Consider the following 24,599-nt stretch of genomic DNA (forward strand, 5'->3'; position numbering starts at 1 on the left):
CTCCCAAGAGCCACTATGTAAGTAAAAATAAAGTAATTTCTAAGAAAATAAAGTAAGGCCTGTTTTGAAAAAATACATAAAGCTTTTCTGGTTAAGAAGGAAAAATTACAACAAACCTCTACATGTTAGCATGTAAATCAGCCAGTCCCCTGAAAATCAGGGTACTTGAGCTTTTGCTCAAATATGAGGTTACACACCCCTTGCTTTTGGGGGCACTGAACTAAGCTTTAGGGCAGCACTTTAGCCAGTACCAAAGACTGAAAGGAAGACCTTGTAAAATTTAAGTTTTGCATACATATTGGGTATAGGATACTGGGGTCAGAATGCATTATTCAACACTCTCCAGTTTTGTACTATTCAGCAGCAACCAGAATTCCTAAAGGATGTTCGCATGGATTGGTTGGATTAGTTGTGGGAAGGGAGAGGCATGCAAACAATTTCTAACACCATTTGTAAGTACCCACAACAAGAGCAATGAAAGGACTCACAAAGCAGACACATTCTTGAGTAGGTGTTAGGTTTTCAATCCTTCCCTCAAATTAGATGCCAATTTACGTGAAATTAAAATTGCATGTGAGATTACAACCTACTCTTGTTTTATAGTTTTCCATTCTTGTGATGTCTCTTAAGGATGGGTCTAAAGATCTTAGAAGGCAAGAAAGCAAAAAGCAGTCGGACTTGAAGATCACTGCACCTGCTTCTGCTGCTAAATAGGTACTCATAAGTTAGGACTGCTTTGTTTCCAGGACAGTTACTGTTCTGAGAATCTGAATGATAAAAGGAGTAAACAAACTTCTGATGTCCCACAGCTGTTAGCTCCCACCCTTTGCCACCATGGTTTTTAGATGTCATTTACCCATTTTTATCAAGTTGCAGATAGTAGACCACAGTACACAGTGTGCAATACCAGTTTGAGCAATATTGCATGTGGCGATACAAGATTCTTTTCAATATCCATTATTAAATCCTAGCACTAACGAAACCCATGTCAAATGAAACATGACAAAAAAACATCTTGTTCATCTCCAGTTTTGTACAGATTTTCATTTAGTTTTAACTGGCTGCACTTCATAGCTGTTCAATCCTTTCAATTAGAGGAGTCAAACTTTCTGGAGTTTCATCGATGCTTCAGAATTAAGAATCCAACAGTTCTTAATGTACAATTCTACAAACAGACCTAAAGCAGCATGGGAAAAGGGCCAATGTAATTAAGCACTACAGAAAGGATCAGAAGAGCACAACAGCCCACACCAACAAATAGAGAGACAGCAGAAAGGAGCCAATACAGCAATTTGTGGCTGAACTTCTTCCAATTTCCGATTTAGCCTGGTTTTCCTGTCATATTCTCTCTATACAACGCAGGAAAACACCTCAAATCAGGGGCAAAAAGATTTCACTCCCACACCTATAGAAAATGTGTATCCATAGATAATAATCACTAAAATACATAAGGGCTGTGTTCTCAACCCTGAGTTGCCTTGCCTACTACAACTGAATCTTTGGCCAAAACACAGCAGGGAGAAACAGAAAAACACCACAGGCAGCAAGTGAGCATCACACACATTTTTACTGTTTTAAGTGCTAACCCATGGTTATTTTTTTAGGAATTACTTAAGCTTTCTTCGAAGACTGAAACTCTAGTTTAGTGAAATTAGAAACAACCTGAAAGTATTGCACTGCATATACAGTGTTTTATATACAAGGACAAACACATTATATATATATATTATATATATAGTGTTTATAGATATGATATATAAAAATAAGCTTATATATTATATATATATAATGTTAGGAGACAGTAATTTCATTCTGCCTAGATCCTTTGAAATTAAAATCACTATATTTTTGTCTGGTCAGTGGTTACAATTAGACAAAAGTTTAACCAAACTTATCAACTTGTCAAAACATGGGTGGGGAAAAAGCTAGAAGGGACATTTTTCTTTCACTACATGGCATCATAGTACAAAACCTTGTTGTATCAAAACAGTTTAAGAATTTTCCATCTAAATAAAGCACCACCCAGCTGTCTGCAATTGACTTTATTATCACAGATTTAAGACTGCCTTGATATAATGACCTCCAAAGTGCTACTGATATCAAAGACAGGAACCAGTCAACAGAACACCAGAAGAACTCAGAAGAAAATTAAAAAAGAATGTATTTTAAAGGATGTCTAGAAAGCCACTGCATGCCTTCTGACTTGTATTCATCAAACTGTTTAAAAAATACTTACAGGAAATCTTTAAAGCACAAGAGTGAGAAAGATTATTGAAGAGAAAGTGAACTGAAATAAAGTCACATTACTATGTCTTTATGCAGGACTAAATCTTATTTATTGTTCTCTTCTGAATGTTCCCGTTTGGTTAATAAACTCTTTATTTTGGCAATGCTCCCATGACAGTGATCAGTTATCACTGGATTTAACAACCAGGACACAAAGCCTGACTCAGAAACACTGACTTCAATTATGTCAGCCTTAAAAGTCAGGGAAACCTAGGAGGGGTTTCAGGGCAGTTAACCAGTGCAGGGTAAAAGCCCCAACTTAAACTGAAAGCAGAAAGATCTTACACTGCTTAGAAGTTACCTGTGGCAGTGCAACTCTCTCTTTCTGGCACATAAAGGCACAGCACTAGCTCTTGTCACAGGTGAAAAGCTGTTTATCTACCTGTGATAAAACTAAATAGTTTCTCATGGTTGCAGTCTCAAAGGGAAAATTAAAGAAAAATCACAAGAAAAATAAGATATCTTACTGCATTAGAGTCTTCTTCTAGAAAGCATTTAAAAACATGTGTAATTTCAAGCATATGGTTTAGTACTTTCACTAATATCAAGCTTCAGTAAATAAAAGCCAAAACTCATTAAAAACATAATACACTTAACCTTCATCAAAATGAGTCCCAGACTCATTTGCTGGTTGCTCTTTTCACCATTCTGTAATATATTCAGAAGATGAATAGTGACTTTATTCCAGTAAGCACAGAATGCTGGTGCTCTGGATTATATTCAAGTAAACTGTAGTCCACACAGCAATGAAGAATTGAGATCATAACATCACTGGTGTCAGTGTCATATAAAGGGAAGTGTAGCATGCCTAACTTCTGACTATCATGTCCAATTGCAGATATACTTTTAGGTAACTCCTTTAGTGAGGTACTCATTACTTCATACTACATTCATCCCACAGATCATAGCTGCACTTGTTCTCTAAAGTCCAGTTTGAAAAGCTCAAATGTGAGGATTTAAGAGACAGGGCATTAATGCCTACATTCCTCCAGCCCTATGGGCTACAGGGAACTTAAAAACTATTAAAACATTATTTGTTCTATAGGGATTACTTATTACACATTCAATTTAGTCAAGCATGTCTGCTGAGAGGCACACAAATCCCACCATAGCTAATTTAAGAACTTACCAATTTCCCTTGCAATTCTGACAGCTTCATCTGCATCCTGTAAAAGCAGGAAATGAGACCCAACGTTAATCCCATCAGCCATTGCACTGTGTCCTGAGGGCAGTCATATATTGCACTACTGTCTCCTCCGATTCATTTAATGTTTGATTTTACAACCTTCTGACCCTTTTCAGCCAGAGGAATGCAAAATTAATACCATAAGTGGAATGTAAATTCTACCTCATCATTAGTGCACTGAGAAACTCAAAGCAATGAGGAATCAGCTGACAGGAAACACAACCAGGATCGCAAAATTATTTTCTGCAGTTGTAAGAATTTAATGCTTGAATTTAGAAGTTTACAATCAATAATGGACCATAAATCAGATCGTTAAAGTTTGTCCACTACCAGCTTGTTTCTGTCCTCACAGGTATTCATTGTGTTTTCCTGGTAGCTGTCAGTAGGGGGAGTTGATTCTCTATTGTTTGGGAGTAATTCAAGTTCAGGAAAAAAAACCTTGTAGAACTTCTTCAAAGACAAATGGGTTTTGTTTACTCATGAAAGAACAAGCGCTTCAGTTTTGGAAGTTCTTCATTCTGAAGACAAAATAAACCTTAAAAATTTAAACTGTATTTGAAAGAAGAAGATTCCCATAATTGTTTTCATTTAAGAGTTGCATAAGTCCACTTTAGAAATCCTTTTGTTGATACCACCTATTGCTTCAGCTGTCTCATACTACTGTAGCCTGGTACAGAAAAAAGTCCTGGAAAACTCAGAATAAAAACCAGAATACCTGAATGAGTAACATTTCAATAACCAAATCAATTCTCCTGCAGTAGTTCATTCTGGTCATTTCAACTGATAACAGTATATTTCCATTATACAAAATCAGAAAGAAAAAGGGTTGAATTACAGTGGTATGGGTTAAGTTTGAAAATTCCATTCAATTTTGCTAATATGTATACTATCCTATGACATACATTAAAAAATTTGTATAGAAGGCAGTAATGTCTGGAAATCACCAGCTGCTAAGTGTGTCTGAAACTATGGGGGTTGACTTATGAACATTAAACTGAAACCTGATATTTTTAAAGCTTTCAAGGCAATCCATTTTAAAAGCACCCAGGTCAGAACTTTAAAAAAAATACATAAGAAATGTTCATACCTGGTTCATTTATGTCCGATAATAAAACAAAATCCTCTTTAAAAGTCTTCAGTACCTAGTAACAGCCCCATGAAGAATAAGGGGGCTGGCAGGGGAAGTTGTCAGAAAATTTAATTTCCTTTCATTAGCTAGTCTGCTCCACAAATCGGTGCTTGTTAAGTTCAAAGCAGTCCTGAAAGCAACATCAGTTTTAAGTCTTTTTACTCCAGTCACATCTGTTAATGAGATTTTTCCAAATAACAATTGTTTTTAACTCAAGAGATAAATCTAGCAAAAAAAAAAAAAAATGCCCCTCACACCACCCCCCCGAAAAAAAAAAAAAACTCAAGAGTTTACTGTTTTATTACACCTTGCTGCTCTCCATGACCCTGCACCCGCCAAATTTTAGCTTAAAGGGATAAAATGCATGAAAAGGGTCATTTAAGAATGTTAGTGGTTTCCACACATTGAGTTTGAAGGTTCTTTGTTCCTGCCTGTGACAGTTATGCGAGAATACTTCCCCTTAATAGCCTCTCTGTCAGGAAGTGTTAAACCTGCCAAATGCAGACAATTAGAGCCTCTTGAACAAAATGCAGGAAGAGTGATGACTGATAAAGAGCCACGATTATAGTTGAGAAGGAAACTTTTACATTTCTTTTCTCTTGCAAATTCCCCCATATATTTGCAAAATAGAATTAAGGGGAGAAGCAAACAGGGTAATCTTTTTTCACTTAGTTACCTGCAAACAAGTGGCTAACTGATACACTGTAGTCCACAGGAAGACAAGCTGCAAATCATTACAGGGGAACTTTTCACTGCCACTGTATTTTTACACATGCATACAACAACTTTAAGTAACAAGCAGATTGGTATCAGCGGCACTAATTGTCTGAGTTCTGGTTTGAAAAGACTCTGTCATCTGCCCAGCACAGTTATTAATTTACACTGTTTCAACATCTGTTTCTTTTACAGTTCTAACATATTAGAACCCAAACTTTAAGATACAAGAAAAAAAATTAAAATCCACGCATACTCAAATTTTCGCTTTCAAAGGGCATTTCTGAACCAGAAAACAAAAACATGCTGTGATTTAGAGCAAAATTTATAATAATAAAAAAAAATGACGCATTGCAATCTGTGGTAAGTCTTTTGATATTTTGCCATAAGAAGGTATGTTGAATGTATGTTTAAAATATCATGAACTTCACTTGCTGATTATATAAATACAGAAGCAGTTTGAGTCATCAGAAAAAGTCTGGACAGTTATTTTAGCTTTTTGGTACATAAAGCTTATGACTATTTGCACAAAAGGAGCATGAAACTGAATGCTGTGATACTGCCTAACACACATGTCCATATGTACAAAATATACAAAACCACACTGGTACTAAAAACACTTTAAATTATTTTTTAAAAGCGTAAGTCCTCAATGATTTACTGCTGTTTCCTCCAAAAGCACATTACCTACACTACTATTTTCCCAAAATAAACTGGAGACTGTAAAGAAATATATAATTTTAGCACCACCTTTTATTGTACAAATAAAAATGTTCAAGTAATGGTAGAGGTTAATAAAAATCCTAAGAGTTATAAAATTATGTCATAGTGTTTTCACAAATAGGTGATTCCATTAAGTTAAAGAGACATAAAATACTCCTTTAGCGTAAGAATTCCTAACCTCCTACTTCCATGCACATACCTCTCAACCTGGTACCAGCAGGTGGAGACAGAAAAACGAAACTGTCTCCATGTAGGGGAATGCCAGGATAAAGCTGATTAAGTGACTCCCAGAACTGTGAAACATTGTATTAATTATGAAGAACTGCATAATGGTTTTCATGGCTGAGGGTGTTAGCCTTAGAGACCCTCCAGTTCATATCCAGCCTCTTAATGACATCTCCAACTATAAATAACGATCATGCAATCCTAATGTCAATATCCCAATGCAAAAATTCAGCTAAAACAGGTACCCAAAACTTAACTACAGTAAATTAAGGGCCTTGCTGAAGATCTCTAATCTGTTTACTGACATCACTGAAACTAAGTGGACAGAGACATTCTTCTGTGTCTACATCCAGCTGTGTTCTACCAGCCATAAAACCAAACTGACTGTATATAGTGAAACAATACAAAAATCATTCTTCCCTTGCCATTCCTTTGCCAGTTTTTGACCACAGCATGTTCTTATGCTCATTACTCAGCCTCCACTTTATAGTCTCTTACGCCCTTTAGTTGTTTACAGTCAACACATCATCTCAGCCCTAACTTTAGTATAGCCACTGTTCACATGGACTAATGCTAATTCTTATGATTAAAACCATTTACCACTGCTTCTCCCAAACGGATTTTATAAAAATAATTGTAGTTACACATTTTGAAATTAATTACCATTGAATGCTTTTGTTAGCTGTCTAGCTGACAGCACAAGACTCCGGTTCCTTACATGCTCACACTGGATAACCCTTGCCCCAACCGAGAAACTGAACAAGGGATGAGAAGAAAACTACTCTTTGTCAAACTGCCCTCTCCATTCTACATCTTTCCACTCTCAGTTTCATATTTGCTAGAGCATTTGCCAACTACAAGAACAGTTAGTTGTGTCTCTTATGCCAAGCACCCTCTTCTTCAGTCCTTCCAGCTTTAAGTATACTGTTGAAGGGCTTCCTTCTTCTAAATTTCTAATTTAATTTTGACTCACTGGGAATTTTTCTGCATACAACTTCTCCAAGATATTGCAAAACCTTAGCAACTATAGTGTCTTCTATGTGTAAGTTCTAAGCAACACAACAGAGGAAAAATATCCTTTATTCATGAAGGACCTAAGTATCTGCAGCACTATTTAACAAAGATAAAGACAACCCTTCTATTAATAAAGATTTTCAGTGCAATCCTGAGTTGAATAATGAAGCACTAGAAGTTGTTACTCTGTGTTTGCTTCAACTATTCATCCACAAAGAATACATGCAACAGATCTGTCTTAATATCTAGCATTGTCAGAGGCACAAAGGCAGTTTTCCTCCAGCTTTAGTAAACTCCACTTTAAAGGTGAAGCAACCTCTAATCACCTTAAGCATCAAGCAGACACTTAAGTCCTTCCTGAGACTTTTAAAATTTTTATTTCTCAGGAAAAAGAGCCCTCAAAGACTTTGAAAGCTTCAAAACTGTGACTAAAGAAGGTCTCCCACAAAATGGCAGAAATCCTAAACAGCGTCCAGTTCCTTGTGTGTTACTGTTCTGATTAGAGCTGGTATCATGCAGCTTTGTTCCTCCTTAGTCTGAATTTGCAAAATAATATATCATGCTCTAACCAAAGATCAGGCATCCTGTATGACCTAATTATTTGGGTATTCATTTGAGCAAAGGACATTGTCACAGGAAGGAAATCAAAGAACAAACACAGGCACATATTTAGATCTATAGCAAGTATGACACTATCAATTATCAGCAGCTTTATTTCCTATAATTAGTAATCAAAGCACTGGTTAGCCTAAAATTTGCAACTCTACTTCTTGATGGAGACTACAATGCTGGAAATATCTGAACCTGGCATTTGCTTATTTGGTGGGCACCAAATAAGGTTTGGGTATTTTTTTAAGATATGTACTCTTTTTCATCAACCTTCTTCAGATAATCAGAACTCATGCAGGGCTGAGGTATGTGAAACTGGTATGATGTGGACACCTTGGGATTAAGCAACTACCACAGAGTTCCTTTCAATACCACAGTACTGGAGTTGTCAACTCAGTCCTACATTCCAGTTCATTTGGTTTTAAGGGTATTGTTGCATATAGCCCATTGCCAACCACATCACTTTAGTTTTCGTGTCAGGAACTTCAAGTAATCATCAAAAACAGTGAACTGAAGGTCTGTGAAACGCATGCATGCAAGCAAGCAGCTCAGCTGCACTGGTTATAGGACTACCTGTTCATTAACCATTACCCTACTTCATCATGTGTGGGTTTTTTTATAAACAGAATAACAGACCCTTACATGAGTTTTAATTTGATACAATAAGAAAACCAGCATTTTGACTATTTAATTCTGCATTAGGGAGTATTTTGTAGTATTCAAATGATTAATTCAAAGCTATCTCCTAGCCAGATGCTTTTCTGGAAGTTAACTTCAGGATTCCTAGAAGAACATAGAGGAGATCAGACAGAATGTTATGCACAACAGCTTTACTGCTGTTAAGTCATACAAGTGCTAAAAGACCACATACACAGGGGACTGCTAAACATGCAGCAAAAACCTGAAATCTGCAAATTTGCCAGTCCCAAACTTCAGCATGGCCAGAATGCCAGACCAAAACACATACTGAGAAGTCTTTTCACTTTTAGCTGTTGCAGCGTTATCCTGCTATCAGATATACAAGTATCATACATTTCCATCACAAGTACTGAAAAATTCTCTTGGGCATTCTGACCTCAGCTATTTTGTGATTTTATCATTCTCTCTCACTAGCCAAATTCTCCAGGCAGCCTCATTGGACAAGGTAATTTTGTGGAGGCTTAACCCCTTTGTACTGTATTTACCTTTCACTTTTAGTCAGGTTTTGGGGGGGTATTTTGTCTCTTAACAGAGTTTTTTAAAACCCAGTTTAGCTACTACACTCTTTCTCATGCAACTTGAAGTTTTACTCAGACTTCATTTGAAATAAAATCTGATTTGACATGTAAAGCAGAGAAAATTTCAACCCAGGAACCCAACATTTTATAATGCACCAAGTTTTAGTTTTATACAATGAAGGTTTTTAAAGAGAAAAGCTTAACTATATTAACATAGACAATATATTAAGACACATGGGAAAGCTTGTAAGAGCCCAACACAACCACTATAGCAGAAAAGAAACAAAAACAAATATATACTTTATTTAATGCTACAAACTATAAAGAAACAATTTTTTTTTTACAAAACCGTTGGAAGACATTCTTTCTAAAGCCACACAAAGAGCATTAGCTGTAGATTCTGATAATGAGCCACCAAAGTCCCCCCATCCCATCCTCATCCTGAATTTTGCAACACATGAAAATATGCACCATCAGAACAGACCATAAAATGGAAACTTCACACAAGTTTAACACACTTCCCTTAACTCAGAGCTGTCAAAATCTTGGCCAACAAGAAGACCTGAGAAATGTAAAGATGTGCAAATAAGTCAAATCTACACCTGACATTTAACACGTCTACCGCCTTCATGTTAAATTTAAAGCAAAGTATTTTTAGAGATTGCACTGAAGAACTCCTAATACATCATTTATTATCAAGGACTTTCGCCTCTTCTCCAAAGCTCTCTTGTTAGTAAAAATCTGTACTCAATTTTAAATTACATTTTACTGAAAAAGAAGATGAAATTATAATTAGGTTCTGTATCAGACCTTCAATAGGTGTACTTTGATTTAGACACTGTTCCTACAGTGGGCAGACAGTAATTAAATGATTTCTCACCTTGACTACTCCATCAAAGCCAGGGATCGTGTTGACCTTTGCATTCTTGGCTAACAATTTGCTTTCAATCTTGTCTCCCATAGCTTGAATAGCATGTGTGTCAGGTCCAATGAAGGTGACACCTTCTGATGCCTGCAAAGACAATGAAGATAAAACTTTAGGAGACAAAAATAAAAATCAGATTTTCTATACACAAATATTGCTATTAACTTTTTTCTCCTCTTGAGCTGACTAATGCAACAAGACTTATAATACAGTGATCTCTTTACATAACGATAGAGCAATATATAAATATTTCAGACAGTTCATTAAAAATGTGTATGACCTTGTGAAACTATGTATACACACAGATTCAAAGCCCTATAATTAGCATTTGTATAAATCAAAAGCCAGGCCAGAGAAAAATAGCTGCAAGTGGAAGTACTCCAGCCTGAAAGACAGAAATATCCCTTCAGAAAACAGGCTTGTTAATTCACCACTGAAATAACCAAAAGCGATTTACAAAGATGCATTTGCCAAATAATAATGTCTAAAATTATATTTAGTATGCATTCCTAAAACCAAACCTCAATGAAGCATCACAATAAAAATGCAGTCTTTTACTCAACATATTTAAGACCTTAATAATATAGCAATAAGTAAAATAACATTTCCTGATTCTTTCAGGAAACTCTTTTCCAATAATAATGTGGAAAGGGGTTAAAGTGTTTTAATACTTCAGCATCAACAAGTAGGCAAAACACTGAACTGCATGTTTCATCCTCCCATTTCTCTATACCAACAATAGACTTAAGCAAGGGTATTTAGGTAGAGGCATTTTTTTCAAACCTCTTCAAGTCAGTACTACAGGAAGTTAAAGGCAATTCTATCCGAACTATTCCTTGAAAGTAACTGATGCAATAGCAAGTACAGATGTATTGCAGGTAACTGGAGGTGGAAGGAGAAGATGAAAGAGGGCTAAAGATAAAAAAAAAAAAAATTTTTAAAAAAAAATCAAGCCTTGCACAATTTTTCCAAGTTACATATTTCTTCTCCCCAATTCTAAGATACCTGTAAAATGTCTAAAAACAACTTGTTTCTAGCCAATGGGCAGCTAATCTAATACCAGTATTAACAAAATGGCAAATAGCAGTTTCTCATATCACAATTTATGCCTTAGTATTTTGTCTTTCTGACACGTATTTGTGCTATACAAATCATATAGTTAGTCACTAATGATAAAAAGTCATTTGTTGGAGCTTTGTGTATTTATATGATGTTAGTACATGATCCAATCCCAGAACTTAGGAAAAATATGTTTAAGTTGGGAAACATCCTCCTATTTGTGATCTTATAAGAGCCAAGAGATCTCAACATGCTCAGGAGTCACTGTTTGCTCTGTCAGCAGCTTCCTAGCAGGACCAGTGTAACAGCAGCAGATGTGTATATATTATTTCATACTGTACTAGCTAAAAGGAGATCATCCAGAAAAGATCACGCAAGCACAACAGACACACGAGGAAGTTCAGTGCAATGACACCCAAACCAAATGCAGAGCATCAGTTCTGCTATATCAAAGGAGTGTTAGCTTTGACTCACAATGAAACATCTGGGGGTTTATCTCCACCCACCTCTTCTCTACTGCATTGGTTTCTTATCTTAGCAACTCAGGAATTAACAACTTGATTAATAGCGGTCTTAGAAAGTTGGGAAGATTGCAATAAGAAGGAAGAGACAGGAGGACCAAAACAAGGGTGCAGATCTATAATTTAGTGTTCAGGTCCTTTGGCACTTCAAGAAATTCACTTGTTAAAGGAGAAGGGAAACAAAGCAAGGAGTTGATGAGTGAAACCACAGTGACACAAAGTTTGGAGCTGACTGTTTCAGAAACAACCTGAAAACTCATACTTCTTCCTCTCCTAACAAGAGGAACAAATAGGTACCTGCATACACCTAGAGGTAGGGCAGAGTCTTCTGTCATTCTGTATTCCAGTCTCAAAAAGCCTTGTGGAAAAGGATCACTTACAGGCTCGACAAGTGGAGCTTACACTGTCCCTCTTGTATCACTTCTAACCTGGAAACATCTTGTTTCCACAGCTTCTGCCACAACACTGGCATTTGCATCCTGACCAATACCACTTCAAACTTCATCATGTATTGCTTCCTCTCCTCACTTTCTTCTCAGTTTACTATCAAAAACATGAGATCTCCAGAGGTCAAGATAGCAGGTTCAAAACTTTTGCTACCATAAGACCATTCCAGACCTGTACCTTGCAGTATACCTCCATACTCCTACGTATTTCTCTTTTCTCCTCTTCGTTCTGACAGAAAATTAAAAATCTTCAATCAAATTGGAGGTCACAGGGGAGGATAAAAATTACATTGATGGCATCAGCAGGCATTCACCTTTCCAGCCAAATGCCCATATGGGACATCATGTTTGACCTACTGTCTCATCTCCCTGATTTGTGGCATGGGCTTCCCAAGTGCCCTGATCACTCCCAGCTCCTGTCCAGATAGCTGGATAAGAAGAGAACAGTACCATTCAGAAGAGATTAATGAACCACCTGAGAAGGAACACTGCAGGCCATTTCAAGAAATTAATCTCTGCATCCAATATATTTAGTACATGAATCCTGTAGAGCTGTAACATTCCACATGGATACAGCCCATACTACTTCCTAAAAATTAAGTACCAGATGATGTGCAGCAGATTCACATTACTCTAATGCAAATATAACCTGTTGCAACCTGCATCTTTGTCTTTTTTAATGTATACTTTTCATAACTCACAATTTACAAACTGAGTTTGTCTACATACGCAGCTTTTGGTTCTAATGCTTCAAACCTCTGTACCTTGCACAGATCAGCTCTTTCATGGTGAACAAGCAGCAGCATCACACCACCAGCTATTCCCTCATAACATCAGTCAGCTGGGGCAGTCACCACAGCCAGTTATTTCCCCATCAACAATCTCAAACAAAACAGTTTAACTTAATATGATAACACAGAGCACCTAAAACCACGTGATTATGCAACATCCATAAACCAAAAATAAGTTAACAAACCAAAGAGGTTCTGCTGATTTCCAGGCAGTGTGTCTATCTCTTACAGAGGAAAGGTCTGCATTCTCTGACAAGACTTGCAATTAACTTTAGTTAAGCACATTTAAAGAAAGACTTTGTCAGATTAAGGCACTATTAAACAAAGTCTTGCAAGTCTTGCTACAGTAATTTAATACCCCGTCACTCAAAGATGCTCACTCAAGCCCTCTACCAAAGCTTCTCAGCTCATCACCAGAAAAGCACCCCAGCTTCTTCATTGCCCACAGTCACACAATGCATTAAACAATCCATTCAAAAGTCTACAGGCCAATACTGAAAGTGCCAAAAACAGACCATAAGAAAGAATGTGGTGGCAGTATCCTCAGCTCTCACAAAGACTTACCAGTTTGTTCACACAGACTCAGCAGTGTGACAGCAAGTACTAAAACCTCTGCTGTACATACACAAGCTCACACAATGCTTATCAAACAAGTTCTTCCAAAACTTCTGTTACTTCTCCACACATTCAGCAGCATATTTCAGCATTGAAGACTAATTATCTGGCTGCAGAAAACACATCAAGTTTCACCATAAACAAGTACCAGCATTTTGTTTAGAAACATACCTGTGATATCTGTGTATCACTGCCCTACTTTGCACAATCAAAGGCATAGGCAAATAGTAAGGAATATTTTATAAAAGAACAACTTAACTTTTTTTTCACAAATTTATTGTTATTTGTTAGTTGTCTTAAGTAGCAGATATTGAAGAGTTTTCCCCAACAGCCCATTATTTTTGAAAGCAGCAACAATAGGCCTAATAGTCATGCCATAAGAACTGCAAGCAGCTTATTCTCCCTTTTTGTTTGGTGGGTGGCTTTCTTTAAGCCAGACAAAAGCCTTCGCCTACCCTAAGAGAATGCAGAATCCCTAATATAGCAGAAACTAAACACAGTGTCAAAGTACAAAAAGCAAAGGCAGGACTTGGAAAATCCATTTCAGAAGTTCATGATTGAGTTTATGTGACATCACAGTCACTATCTGTCAAACATCTGACTGCTCTGGGAACAGAGTGGGCCAAACAGACCTATGTTAGTGTAAGTCATCACACTCTCACCATCCGGAAAGGACCTGCCCATTGGACAAACTCCTGTGGACCCTGAGATAATTGAAGAGACTAAGTCTAGAAGAGGAGTTTCCCTTGCATCTCCTCCTGGAAATTATGAACGTAGATATTCACACTTACTGTATTATACAGTCAGTAGTGGATTCAGTCTGAGTGACAGCCAAAGCAGAACTAAAGATAGAAAGCATGAAGGAGGGAAAACTGCATAAACAACTTTTACACACGTATACTTGGCAATGTATACTCTTCTGTGGGCTTATGAATCTGTGGCAAAGCAGACAACTCACTGCTAGGCCTCCTGGAGCTGCAGGAAATGACTGAACAGTTCCAACTCAGCTTTAGACAAAACAAGTGATACTAGAACTTATCCTCTGTCTTTTACTATGTTAGTTATGGAAAATTAAACACATTTTTTTTGTGTCCTCATTTGAGCCAAGACATTTGAATCTGCATGTAACATCAGCTTAAGAGGAGTAGCTTCAACCAACAAGGAGATACGTCATGTACAAAAACACTGCTATCGAGAATCTTTCAGGATTCATTTGATGAGGGGATTTTCCCACTCACAGCATGCTGATGTGGCAAAACATACTCCAAGTGTCCAGCTGCTTTCAGGTGCAGAATCCCCTATAGTTATCTTACCACTCAGAAGCAGCGACAATAATGCAGGCTTTGTACTTGTTCATTCCCTAGTACCTGAAATGACTAAAAGTATACTTTCAGAAACTATTTCCCATCCCTGAGGAAGAAATGGCTAAGAGGACTGAGATGTCTCAGAAGCATTTGTAGCTGCTCTGGTTTACTGAAAAGAAGCTTTTCTATGTAAACACAGAGCTGGTTTTAAACAAGTTCATGAAACTTATAGGAGAACCCAAACAATCTGTTGCATGCTGCTACTGAATCATAGCTTCTCAAATTCAGACTTACATATGACATTTTCAACTCAGGGTGATAACTACAGAAGACAGGAACAGCCCTCAAGTGACTGAGGCGACTGACAGAGTTCCATTTCTCTCATTCTCTCTCCTCCCCCACCTGCACATACCTGCCCATAGTCCTATCTGTCCCCCTTCTCTAAAGGCAGGCTTAAACACCCCTCAGCTGACTTAGCTGACCAACATGGCAGACAATGGCTTAGTTTTTTTGTGTAAGAAGTGTTTTCCTTCACTTCCATGAGATAAAATGAGATAAACAGAGAAGCTTAATGGGCACTGAAGGAAGGACCATGAGCTGCTGGTGCCTTCAACTGGGAACAAAAACCTTCTTTGGGATGATGGCACATCCTTAAGCTCTGAGGTGGCTCTGGAGGGTGGCTGTATGTTGCCATATTGACCTTCTCTTCTTGTCAAATCTGCATTACTGTTTTAAGGTTTGTTTTAAAAATCAAACATGATGCTTCTCTGAGAGGCGCTGTTTGAATCACAGAATGGCTGAAGTTAGAAGCATCAAAGCCACTGCTTGAAACAACTCTGACATGTTGTGTTAAGTATTCCAACATCTTAGGGGCAGAAGAGAAACATAAACAAGATTCTGTGGCAGTGAGGTAACAGCAAGATCAGCAAGTGTGGGCAGCACAAGTTTTCACGCTTATTGATAACATTATGCAGGAAGATCCACAGAGAGGAACTTCATTGGAAACTTTATCATAGATCTGGTTTTCAAAGGAGTTCTGTCTTAACCCCCAAGTTTTCTTCACAGGAGAAACTAGAAACTGTTTCCATTAAATCCTTACATGCAGCTGATTAATTATTTCACCATTATACTCCCTCTTGACACACGACCAGTCAAGGAGGCAGACCCACGGGAGAAGGGAACAGGCTCAGGTAGTCTGGTAATCACAGTGTTCCAGAAAAATTGGGATCATCCACAAATCAAATCCCCCACGTACAGCTCATAGATCACCAGAAGGACACAAACCTGTACATGCAGCTGCCTGCAGGCACATACAAAGCAGAGCAGATAAGCAGCACACCTCAAAGATGACTGGAATAGACAGCTGGTCTAAAAAGCCTCTAAGTCACATGGGCTAAATGCAGGGCTGAAAAGCTGAGCTGGCAGCAAAAGGAAGGTCCAACAGAGGTACAAAAAAACCTAGGAAAAAACCAAGCAGAACAGAAAAATTCAGATGAAACATCCAAAGGCAGACAAGATTCAGGAGTACTACTGGGGGGGAAAAAAAACCAAAACCACAAACACCACCACCACCAGAGGCACACTGACAATTTGAAAAAGGTAGGTACTTTAAAAAAAACACTTCAGAATTCAGGAACTGTCCACATTGGGAAGGAATCCCTCAAGGAAATCTACTATAGGAATACATAAGAAGCATCCACTCAATAATTTAGGAAATACTGAATTGGTAAAATGCTCTACATAGATTGTGGTGGACATGAAAAAACATCCTGAAGCTTTCTGCTGAGATGCACACAAACAACCTATCAGCTCAACTGCTTGTGCCCTGTTGCTGCAGTCTTGAAGGCTCAAAATTAAAAGCATACACAGGAGTGGCAAATGATCTGTGTGGGCATCAACCTGCAAATTTAGTACCAATAAATAGAAAATTTCATTCTCGGCTGTTTAATTTTAAGCTGCAAAGGGCCTGAATCAGTAAAAAGCCTGTTATGGATCACCAAGAACAGTAACTCTCCATCAGTTCAGTGAAGAAAAGTTTCTCCAATCTTGTTTACGATGAAATAAGCAGAACTTCTGAAGACAAAGGATCTTTACAATGCACACACATTTACACAAACACACATGAAAGAAAAGACAACACGTACAAGTAGCATGCCTCATTAGAACAAGTATTTTTTTCAAAATGAGCCATGCTGAAATAAATTAAAGCCTTCTGTACAGGCTTATGGTGGACTGAAGACTGTATGTGACGTAAGCAAAAGCACAGAAATGTGAGAGGGAAGGGAAGGGCTGTAGAGCATCCTACTGTCCTCTGACTACACCTGCCTTTGACTACTGCAGTTATTTCAGCAGAGGTTTGGCTTTTGTTTTATCTTTGGAAAGAGATGGATTACTACAATCACCTTGAGCTGCAGAAGTTCAAGGCAGGCAGACTGTGACAGCAACTAGCCTCAAAAGCAAAATAATATACTTGGAAAAGTAACAGTGCCTGAGACAACTTACAGAGGAAGGTGGTAATAAAGAACTGTGCTGCCCAGCCTATCAGATCTCATGGCTTCTTCCAAATTCTGCTTCAAAATCGGAACTGTTACTTGGCTCCAAAACCCACTACAATGTAGAAGTCAGAACTCCTCACACAAGTTATGTGTGAGTACTGTACTGTGCCACTTTAAATATCTGTACTCACTGTCTCAAACAGGAGTACGTACTTTAAGAGAAAGTAATACATTGGAAGTGTTTCCTTTGAAAAGAAAAAGCTAGCAGAATAAAAAGGCTTTACCTAAAGTTGAATACAGCTGCAAGAAGTTTGCCTCAGTTCTTAAAAATGAATTTAAAGAATACTAAAGCCTTTTCCAACCACACCTTAAGAAAAGAAGAAAATTGCTGGGCACCAATACCCCAAAAAAAAAGAAAACTAGAATACACTCATTTACTTGAAAATAAGCCAATCGATGCCACTTCCATGTTTAACCTTTACCATGGGGAGGGAGATGTGTTAATATACTCCCTTCAGACCACCATTCTAAGAAATATTAACTGATTTATTTAACCCTTGTATGAATCTGTTAATACTCGTCTCCAAAGTATAGTTTCAAATATGCAGAGGCATACAAATCTATTAATCAGTTACTAGTAAGGCCAAACAAACTTCTGCAGATCCAAACGAAAACAAGTTTTATCCAGGCCCCAAATATGCCTTCTTTAAAACAGGCTAGGAATAGAATGTAGGAAACAGCATATAGTTACATATAATATATAGAAAGATAGGCATAATTATGTTTTTTTTAAAATGTAGTATATGTATATTCAAATACTGGAGGTAGAAAGAGAAGACTCAATTTGTTAGACTACTCTAAAGTTCAGCTTAAACAAAGGCACAGTTGCTAAGCCAGTATAAACAATCTAAAGCAACTTAACTCTAGTGTCCAAAAATGTGTACACCACAGAAAAGGTACACAACCTTCTGCATAAACACCAGAGAGTGGCCAGAATAACTCCAAATGGTCAGCATCACCTTAAGCACTAATGCTGCATGGAAAACAATTTTTAAAATAAACTTTAAAGTCATCTCCTAATTCCACAGAAGTGGTAAATTTACAAAGTCAAAACTAAGAGCAAGACTGATCTGTAGGCCATGTCCTTAACAAGATACAAGTTGTGAATTTTTATTATCATGAATTATATGTACAAAGGGTGAATGTGCTTGCGTTGATTAAATTCTGCATTTTGAAATTAAAAACTGTCCTTTACCAAGAAGTTCATAGTGTATTTTGTCATTTATAAGTAAAAGACATAGTTCCCAGTAATACCTTTGCAAGTAAAAAGAAGCAGAGTCAGATGTTTCCAAGGGCTCAAAGCACAAGACACTGAGAACAAGTGCCACCTCTGTGGCTCTATACTTACAAGTTTTCACTTTGGATCTGTACAGCAACCTGAAGTCTTACTTGGTAATTTCAGTTTGAAACAAATGTAAGGCTTTAGATGGTCTATATATTACAGGTTTGTCCAGGACCTAAATGCAATATTGAATTAACTGTTGAGAAGCATTTCTCAAACACAAACTATAAAATTTGAACATACAGGAGTTTGCATGCCATGCCACTGTAAGTGATTAATTACTTCACCATATATTAAACACTACACAGACACCATCCGAGGCACAGGAACTTAGCCCTGGTATGCTAGAAAGAGTTTTGAGTAGTCACCTATATCAGTAGTAAGGAATGCCCAAAAATTTAGGGAGAAACAAACTAAACTTAAGAATTTTCCCTGGATGGTTTCCATATTGCTTTTCTTCACTTCATGGCATTGAAACCACCCTTGATTTTTACATGATAAAAGAAATCTGTGGAACTAATCCTAGAAACCTCTTTCTGTTTCCTTGCTTAACACCTCCAGGCGACAGAAAAGACAAAATGCTTCATTTGCATCCTTAAACATTAGAAACTGCGAATGAGCCTTTTCAGCTGCAAATGTTATTGCATCTACATTTCCAGAAGAGAAAGAAGGTTAAACAGCCTACTCAGGTTTATGTTAACTCATCTCTTTTTAGCACCCTGAGCAGCACAAAGAGCAGAAAATGCAGAAGCTTAACAGCAGAACCTCTTTCCTCATTAAGTTCAATTAGATCCTGGCAATGGATATAGCTGCTGATTACACGAAGATAAAGAGAAGAAATCAGGTATGCACAAAGGAAATGGCAAACACAAGTCTAATCTTAGTCCTCCCGACCATCCAGCCTCAGGAAGACCATTTCATTTTTCATGCAACACAAAATAGTTCTATCAGTTGCATGACCACACAGGATTTTGCCTGATGTAAAAGCAGTATTTGTTTAATCATTAATTGAAACTTAGTTTAAAATGTAATATGCCTGTGTTGCACAAAGCCAGCCTGAGTATGTTAGCAAGGTAAGAAAAACTCCTTGCTTATCAATAAGTACTCTATCTTACTCTTATCTTTATCTTAAAGAATACATTTGAGCAACAACTAGCCAAACCTATTTCATTCCAAACCCACTTCATTTCAAAACACAATCAAGTAATATTTACTCTTAGAGTGTATTAGCTCTTTACTTTTTTGAAAATTAGGATTCAAGCTACATGTTTTTATTTGTTTGGAGAGGGGAAAGCACTTAGAATTACTGTACTGAATTCAGCAGAGAAAGCAGCCGTTTATTTTCTAGGCCATTTGGCTTTCAGTCTGGAAAAAGCCTTCAGCTTGGCAGAAAATACTCAATGAGATGTTTAACAAAAAATATACATTAGTCTAAATTAAAACCAGGCAGTCATGGAGAAAAAACGGGACAATGATGAGAGGGAAAAACTGGGGAGCATCCTTCTAGCCAAAGCAATACCTCTCATTACCAAGGACCCAAGTTAATGGCATATACAAAATTTTCAGTATCAAACTGAAAGTTCAGTGGGGAAGAGAAGCAAAATAACAAACAGTTCAAGAACTCCAATGTTAGAGCACATAAAGAAAATGCATGGACACAAGGCATACTCTTAATACAGCCGTACTATTTCTCCTGTTCTAAAGTTGCACGTGAAGCTTTGCAAATTAATAGAGAACACAAACATATAGCTCGATCAGTAAGTGCACTTTGCAATACTGTCGCCTGTGGTATCATTTTCAAAGGGGAGGCCAAAGTAATAATCAAAACATGAGAATATATTTAGAAGTGAATGAGTAATGAAACATTAGCACTGTTACTGAGATGTTACACTGAGTTTGCAGTTAAAGGGCATTAATTGTGTGCCTGTGTGTTGAAAAAAATTTGTCTGGTATTTCTCCAGACATTCTACAATGCTTTCAAAGTTAGGTAACTATAATTATATTTATACTGCTCTTTCAGAAACCAAATGAAAACTTATGATGACCATCCAAGCTCACATGACCCTGAATTTACTGATGATTTAAGCGTAAGAAACCCTCGTGTTGACAGCCAGGATGGCAAGTGACCCTGGAATTATCTTCCCAATAATCATCTTCTCTAAAAACTACACTGAAAAAGCATCATTTCTAAGACATTGTAACGAAGACACTAAATAGACAACATTCTTGATAAAAACAAGACTGCTAAAAGCCCACTGCCCTAACCATATTCTAATATGAGTAACGTCATTCTGACCTACTTTTCTCAGCTGGCCAGTGGACTTAAAAATCTGCTCCACTGTCCTCACAAGGTTACAAATTTACTTCCTGTCAAATACCTGTGATTGCTGATATTTAGACAAGTGTTACTGTCAAGAGAAATCATTATCATCAAACATTTGATAAAGACTGTTTTGAAGACCTTCAGAGCATTTATAAAGACTCCCTAAACTACACTAGAATATGCAGAGCAAACCAATTTCACTTCAAAAAACTGGAAGTATCTACATTTTGTTAGTAAACTGGAGTTATTTTCCCACAAGAAGAGAGCCATTAAACAGCATTAAATTTAACTTTTAACATTCAAAAAAACCATTAAATGATAAATAGGCATATTTATGAAAAAATAAAAATCACTTTGTTAGTTACATTAATCACAATTATTTAAGCACCAAAGAAGCAGTAAATATCAGTAACAAAATGCACATGGGCACACATTTGTTTGTGATTTTGTTTGTTCATCATCACCACACCAAACCAGGTTTATTTCACTGAAGCAACAGACTGTCTTCCACCAAAGCCAGGACATATTGACCTTGCAATTACTAAAAACCACAAAACATCACATATGTAAGGGAAGGATAGGACTGGGGCAATAGCTGCTCAGGCATAAAATCATCATAGAACCTAAGGATGGGATGCTGTCCCATTGGTCACAGTAACTGTCACAGAATAGTGACCCAAAAAGTCAGTACTCCCACCCCAGGGCCCAATTCCTCCTAACTTTCACACCCCAAGCAGCAGTTTGGGAACCATGTGAGCTAAAAATAGCTAAAGGGGCAGGGGGTTCTTAAAGGATTTTGCGGGACAGTACCCAGAAGGGTTAAGGGCATTAGGGACAGCTTTTAACAAATACATTGTCACCAGACATTTAACAGGGTACATGGGGGAAAGCATGGAGGAAAGCTGACTGGAAACAACATTTGTGACCAGAGATGCCTGTGGCAGTCACTAGTAGGGGAAAACTGGGAGTTACAGAGGTACTGCCATGGCAATGGTGATAAGACAGGTCACATGTGAGATAGCTGCAATCTAGAAAGGCGAGGAATACTGGAAGATGTTGATCAAACACAGGAATGCGTAGCTGAGAGAGGCTGTGGAGTCTCCATCCCTAGAGACATTCCAAACTCAACTGGATATGAACCTAAGCAACCTGTTCCAGCTGATGCCACTTCAAGAAAGGGACCAGTCTCCAGAGTTCCTTTCCAAATTCATTTACTCCACAGAGCTAAGTGAATAATATCAGGAAGATCATAATCTCTGGACAGGGACAGCAACTAAAAGTAGAGAGAGCCTGGCACAACCCTTGACACAAAATAGAAAAGACTCATTTTGCTTGAGATAAAGGGATACATATCTTCCTACTAAATCTCACTACATCCATTTCCTTAAGAAAAAGCAAAGCCTTTTCATTAGAGAGGATCCTTCCTCTCTAATAACTGGTGGTACTAATGTCTCTAGCCATTAATTTCTACATCTGTACTAAAGTATGCTGTTCCTTTAGCTTTGCAGACAAGTGATAACCATTTGATCAATGAAATAATTGTTTAAAAAAATCCAGAAGTTCCCATCACTGAAAGGCAAGCTTATCCAATTGTCTTAGGTCAACACAGGATACAGCATGGTGCTAGGAAAACACAGCTGGGGGGCAAGCAGGGACAAGAGGGAACTCCCTACCCCAGCACAGGCATGGAAGAAGTTGGAAGAAGTTACAATCTGAGACAGGATGATAGGGGAGCACTTCTGTGAGGCCCTCTCGTCAGCTGAGCAAGTACTAGTGTATATGCGGGATAACGTCAGGCAACACGGTCACAGCAAAGATACCATTCCATGGAATTCCATGAAACACGCTCTGTCTTGTCTCCTTCGCTGTTTCTTTGCAAAAAGATGGATGTAGTAGTATTACTAATAGAAGATTTTCTTTAAATCTTACACACATTTCCTTGGAGAAAACTATGGATTAATTACCCTGTAATGCAAGGTAACTAGCTCTTAACAGCTGCCCACCAAGAGAGGCTCAATACACTACATTTAAGTAAATGAAAAATTCATTGATTTTTTTTTCCCTTTGGAAATCATTCTCAGAAAGTATTCTTTTTTTTTCTATATGTTTTAACCATTAATGTACATAGCTCTCCCTCCAGCTTCTATTTTTGCTCTACTTATATGAAGTTCACCTTAGATATTATGGGCAGAGAGACGTGTGTGATTACATTGTCCTCTTAAATGTGGATGTTCAAATAAAATTAAGAAAAAAGGTTAAGGTGCTTCTGTAGTCAAACTTTAAGATAATGAAATTAGGAATAATATTTTTCTTTTAAGTAATGGGACTTAGTACACTCATATATACAAATTTGGAGTTTTCCACCAAGGCCTGTTTTTATTCATGCATATTCTTACATTAATGAAATGTGCAGATTTGGCCGTTTAATTTTATTTTTACCTGAAGGCAAAGAATTACAAGTGATAATAAACACCACTGAATATTATTACAAGTTTCAACTTATTTTCAAAGTATGTGTAAGTTATACTTCTTGGCTGGTATGAGAAAGTAACAGTGGAATTTGGCACATTTAAACCTGTGGAACAAAATGTGATGGACAGGCATTACATCATTCTGAATGCTACAGCTTTAGAACAACAACCTCTCACTAGCTCAGTGTCATAAATAAAACAAGTCAATAAATTGTTTCAATATGTAGCACCAGAGAATTTACAGGCCCTTAAAATGCAGCAATCCATGATATGGCCTTGTGGTCCTGCTCCTATGAACCACAACCATTCTGAGCTGAGGATAATATGACAAAAGTACCTACCATGTATTCTCAAATACCACCAACTCTAAATCTGAAACAAATTTTATCTGGTGACTGTGGGTAAAACAGCTTTTTGGAAGACACAGTCGAGTTCCTCCTTCCCAACAGATGGGCCTGAGAGTTGGACAGTCTGGCTTCACTCATGCTATAAAGTAATTAGACAAACAAATCTGGATCCTGTAAATAAGCATGTGCTTGAAATTAAGCATGCTTAAACAGTTACAGGCCCTAAATTTCAGAATTTTAGCCTGTAGAGGGAATCAGCCTGCTAAATTAAGGCAATCTTTCTGGAAAAGTTGGTATTTCTTTTCAAAGGCAAGAGAGGAGTGAAACTAGAGTAAACAGAGATTAGAAAATCAAAATTTTTGTGTTTCACTTTGATGCAAACTGATGTCTCAGAAGTAAATAAGACCACAGTAGATGGAAAATTTTTCTACTTTAATAGTTCAGCTAAATTACATAAAAATTATTAAATACATTAAGTTCCAGGAGTTCAACCTCCAGTTTATCTGCTGAGCTCGGATTACCTCAAAATTCTCAGCAAACTGGGTTTTCACTTGCAAATTGAATGCTGATGTTCCTCAAAGAAAAAAAATCCTAAAGGTAGAATATACTCTGAGGCACAAGCAGGAAAAAAACATCCATAAGTATATAGAAAAGGCTACATTTTACCTCCTGCACCAAAGAACAGAGGCAGAGACAAGGAGAGACCACAACTGCATCACAGCATAACACAACATGCTCAACCCTTGAAGGGCCAATTTTACAGCCTCAAAGTTCCTTCATCATCCTTGTGGTCACCTGCTAACAATACATCAGGCAGCAGCAAGAGGCCTCTTCTGATGGGCTCAGCCCAAGAGGAA

At 37.5% G+C, this 24,599-nt stretch overlaps 1 protein-coding gene across 1 annotated transcript in view; it reads right to left on the minus strand.

Moving 5' to 3' along the window:
* The window catches only part of PCCA (propionyl-CoA carboxylase subunit alpha), a 274,019-nt gene that overhangs the window by 187,812 nt on the left and 61,608 nt on the right, over positions 1-24,599 (minus strand). Inside the window, exons 7-8 of the mRNA XM_015631135.3 lie at positions 9,984-10,115; positions 3,416-3,452 (exon numbers count right to left, since the gene is read on the minus strand). Coding sequence (XP_015486621.1) covers positions 3,416-3,452; positions 9,984-10,115 — 169 coding nt within the window. The remainder of the gene's footprint in view (positions 1-3,415; positions 3,453-9,983; positions 10,116-24,599) is intronic.

The sequence above is a fragment of the Parus major genome, chromosome 1 (assembly GCF_001522545.3).
Source record: "Parus major isolate Abel chromosome 1, Parus_major1.1, whole genome shotgun sequence".
Taxonomy (NCBI): Eukaryota; Metazoa; Chordata; class Aves; order Passeriformes; family Paridae; genus Parus; species Parus major.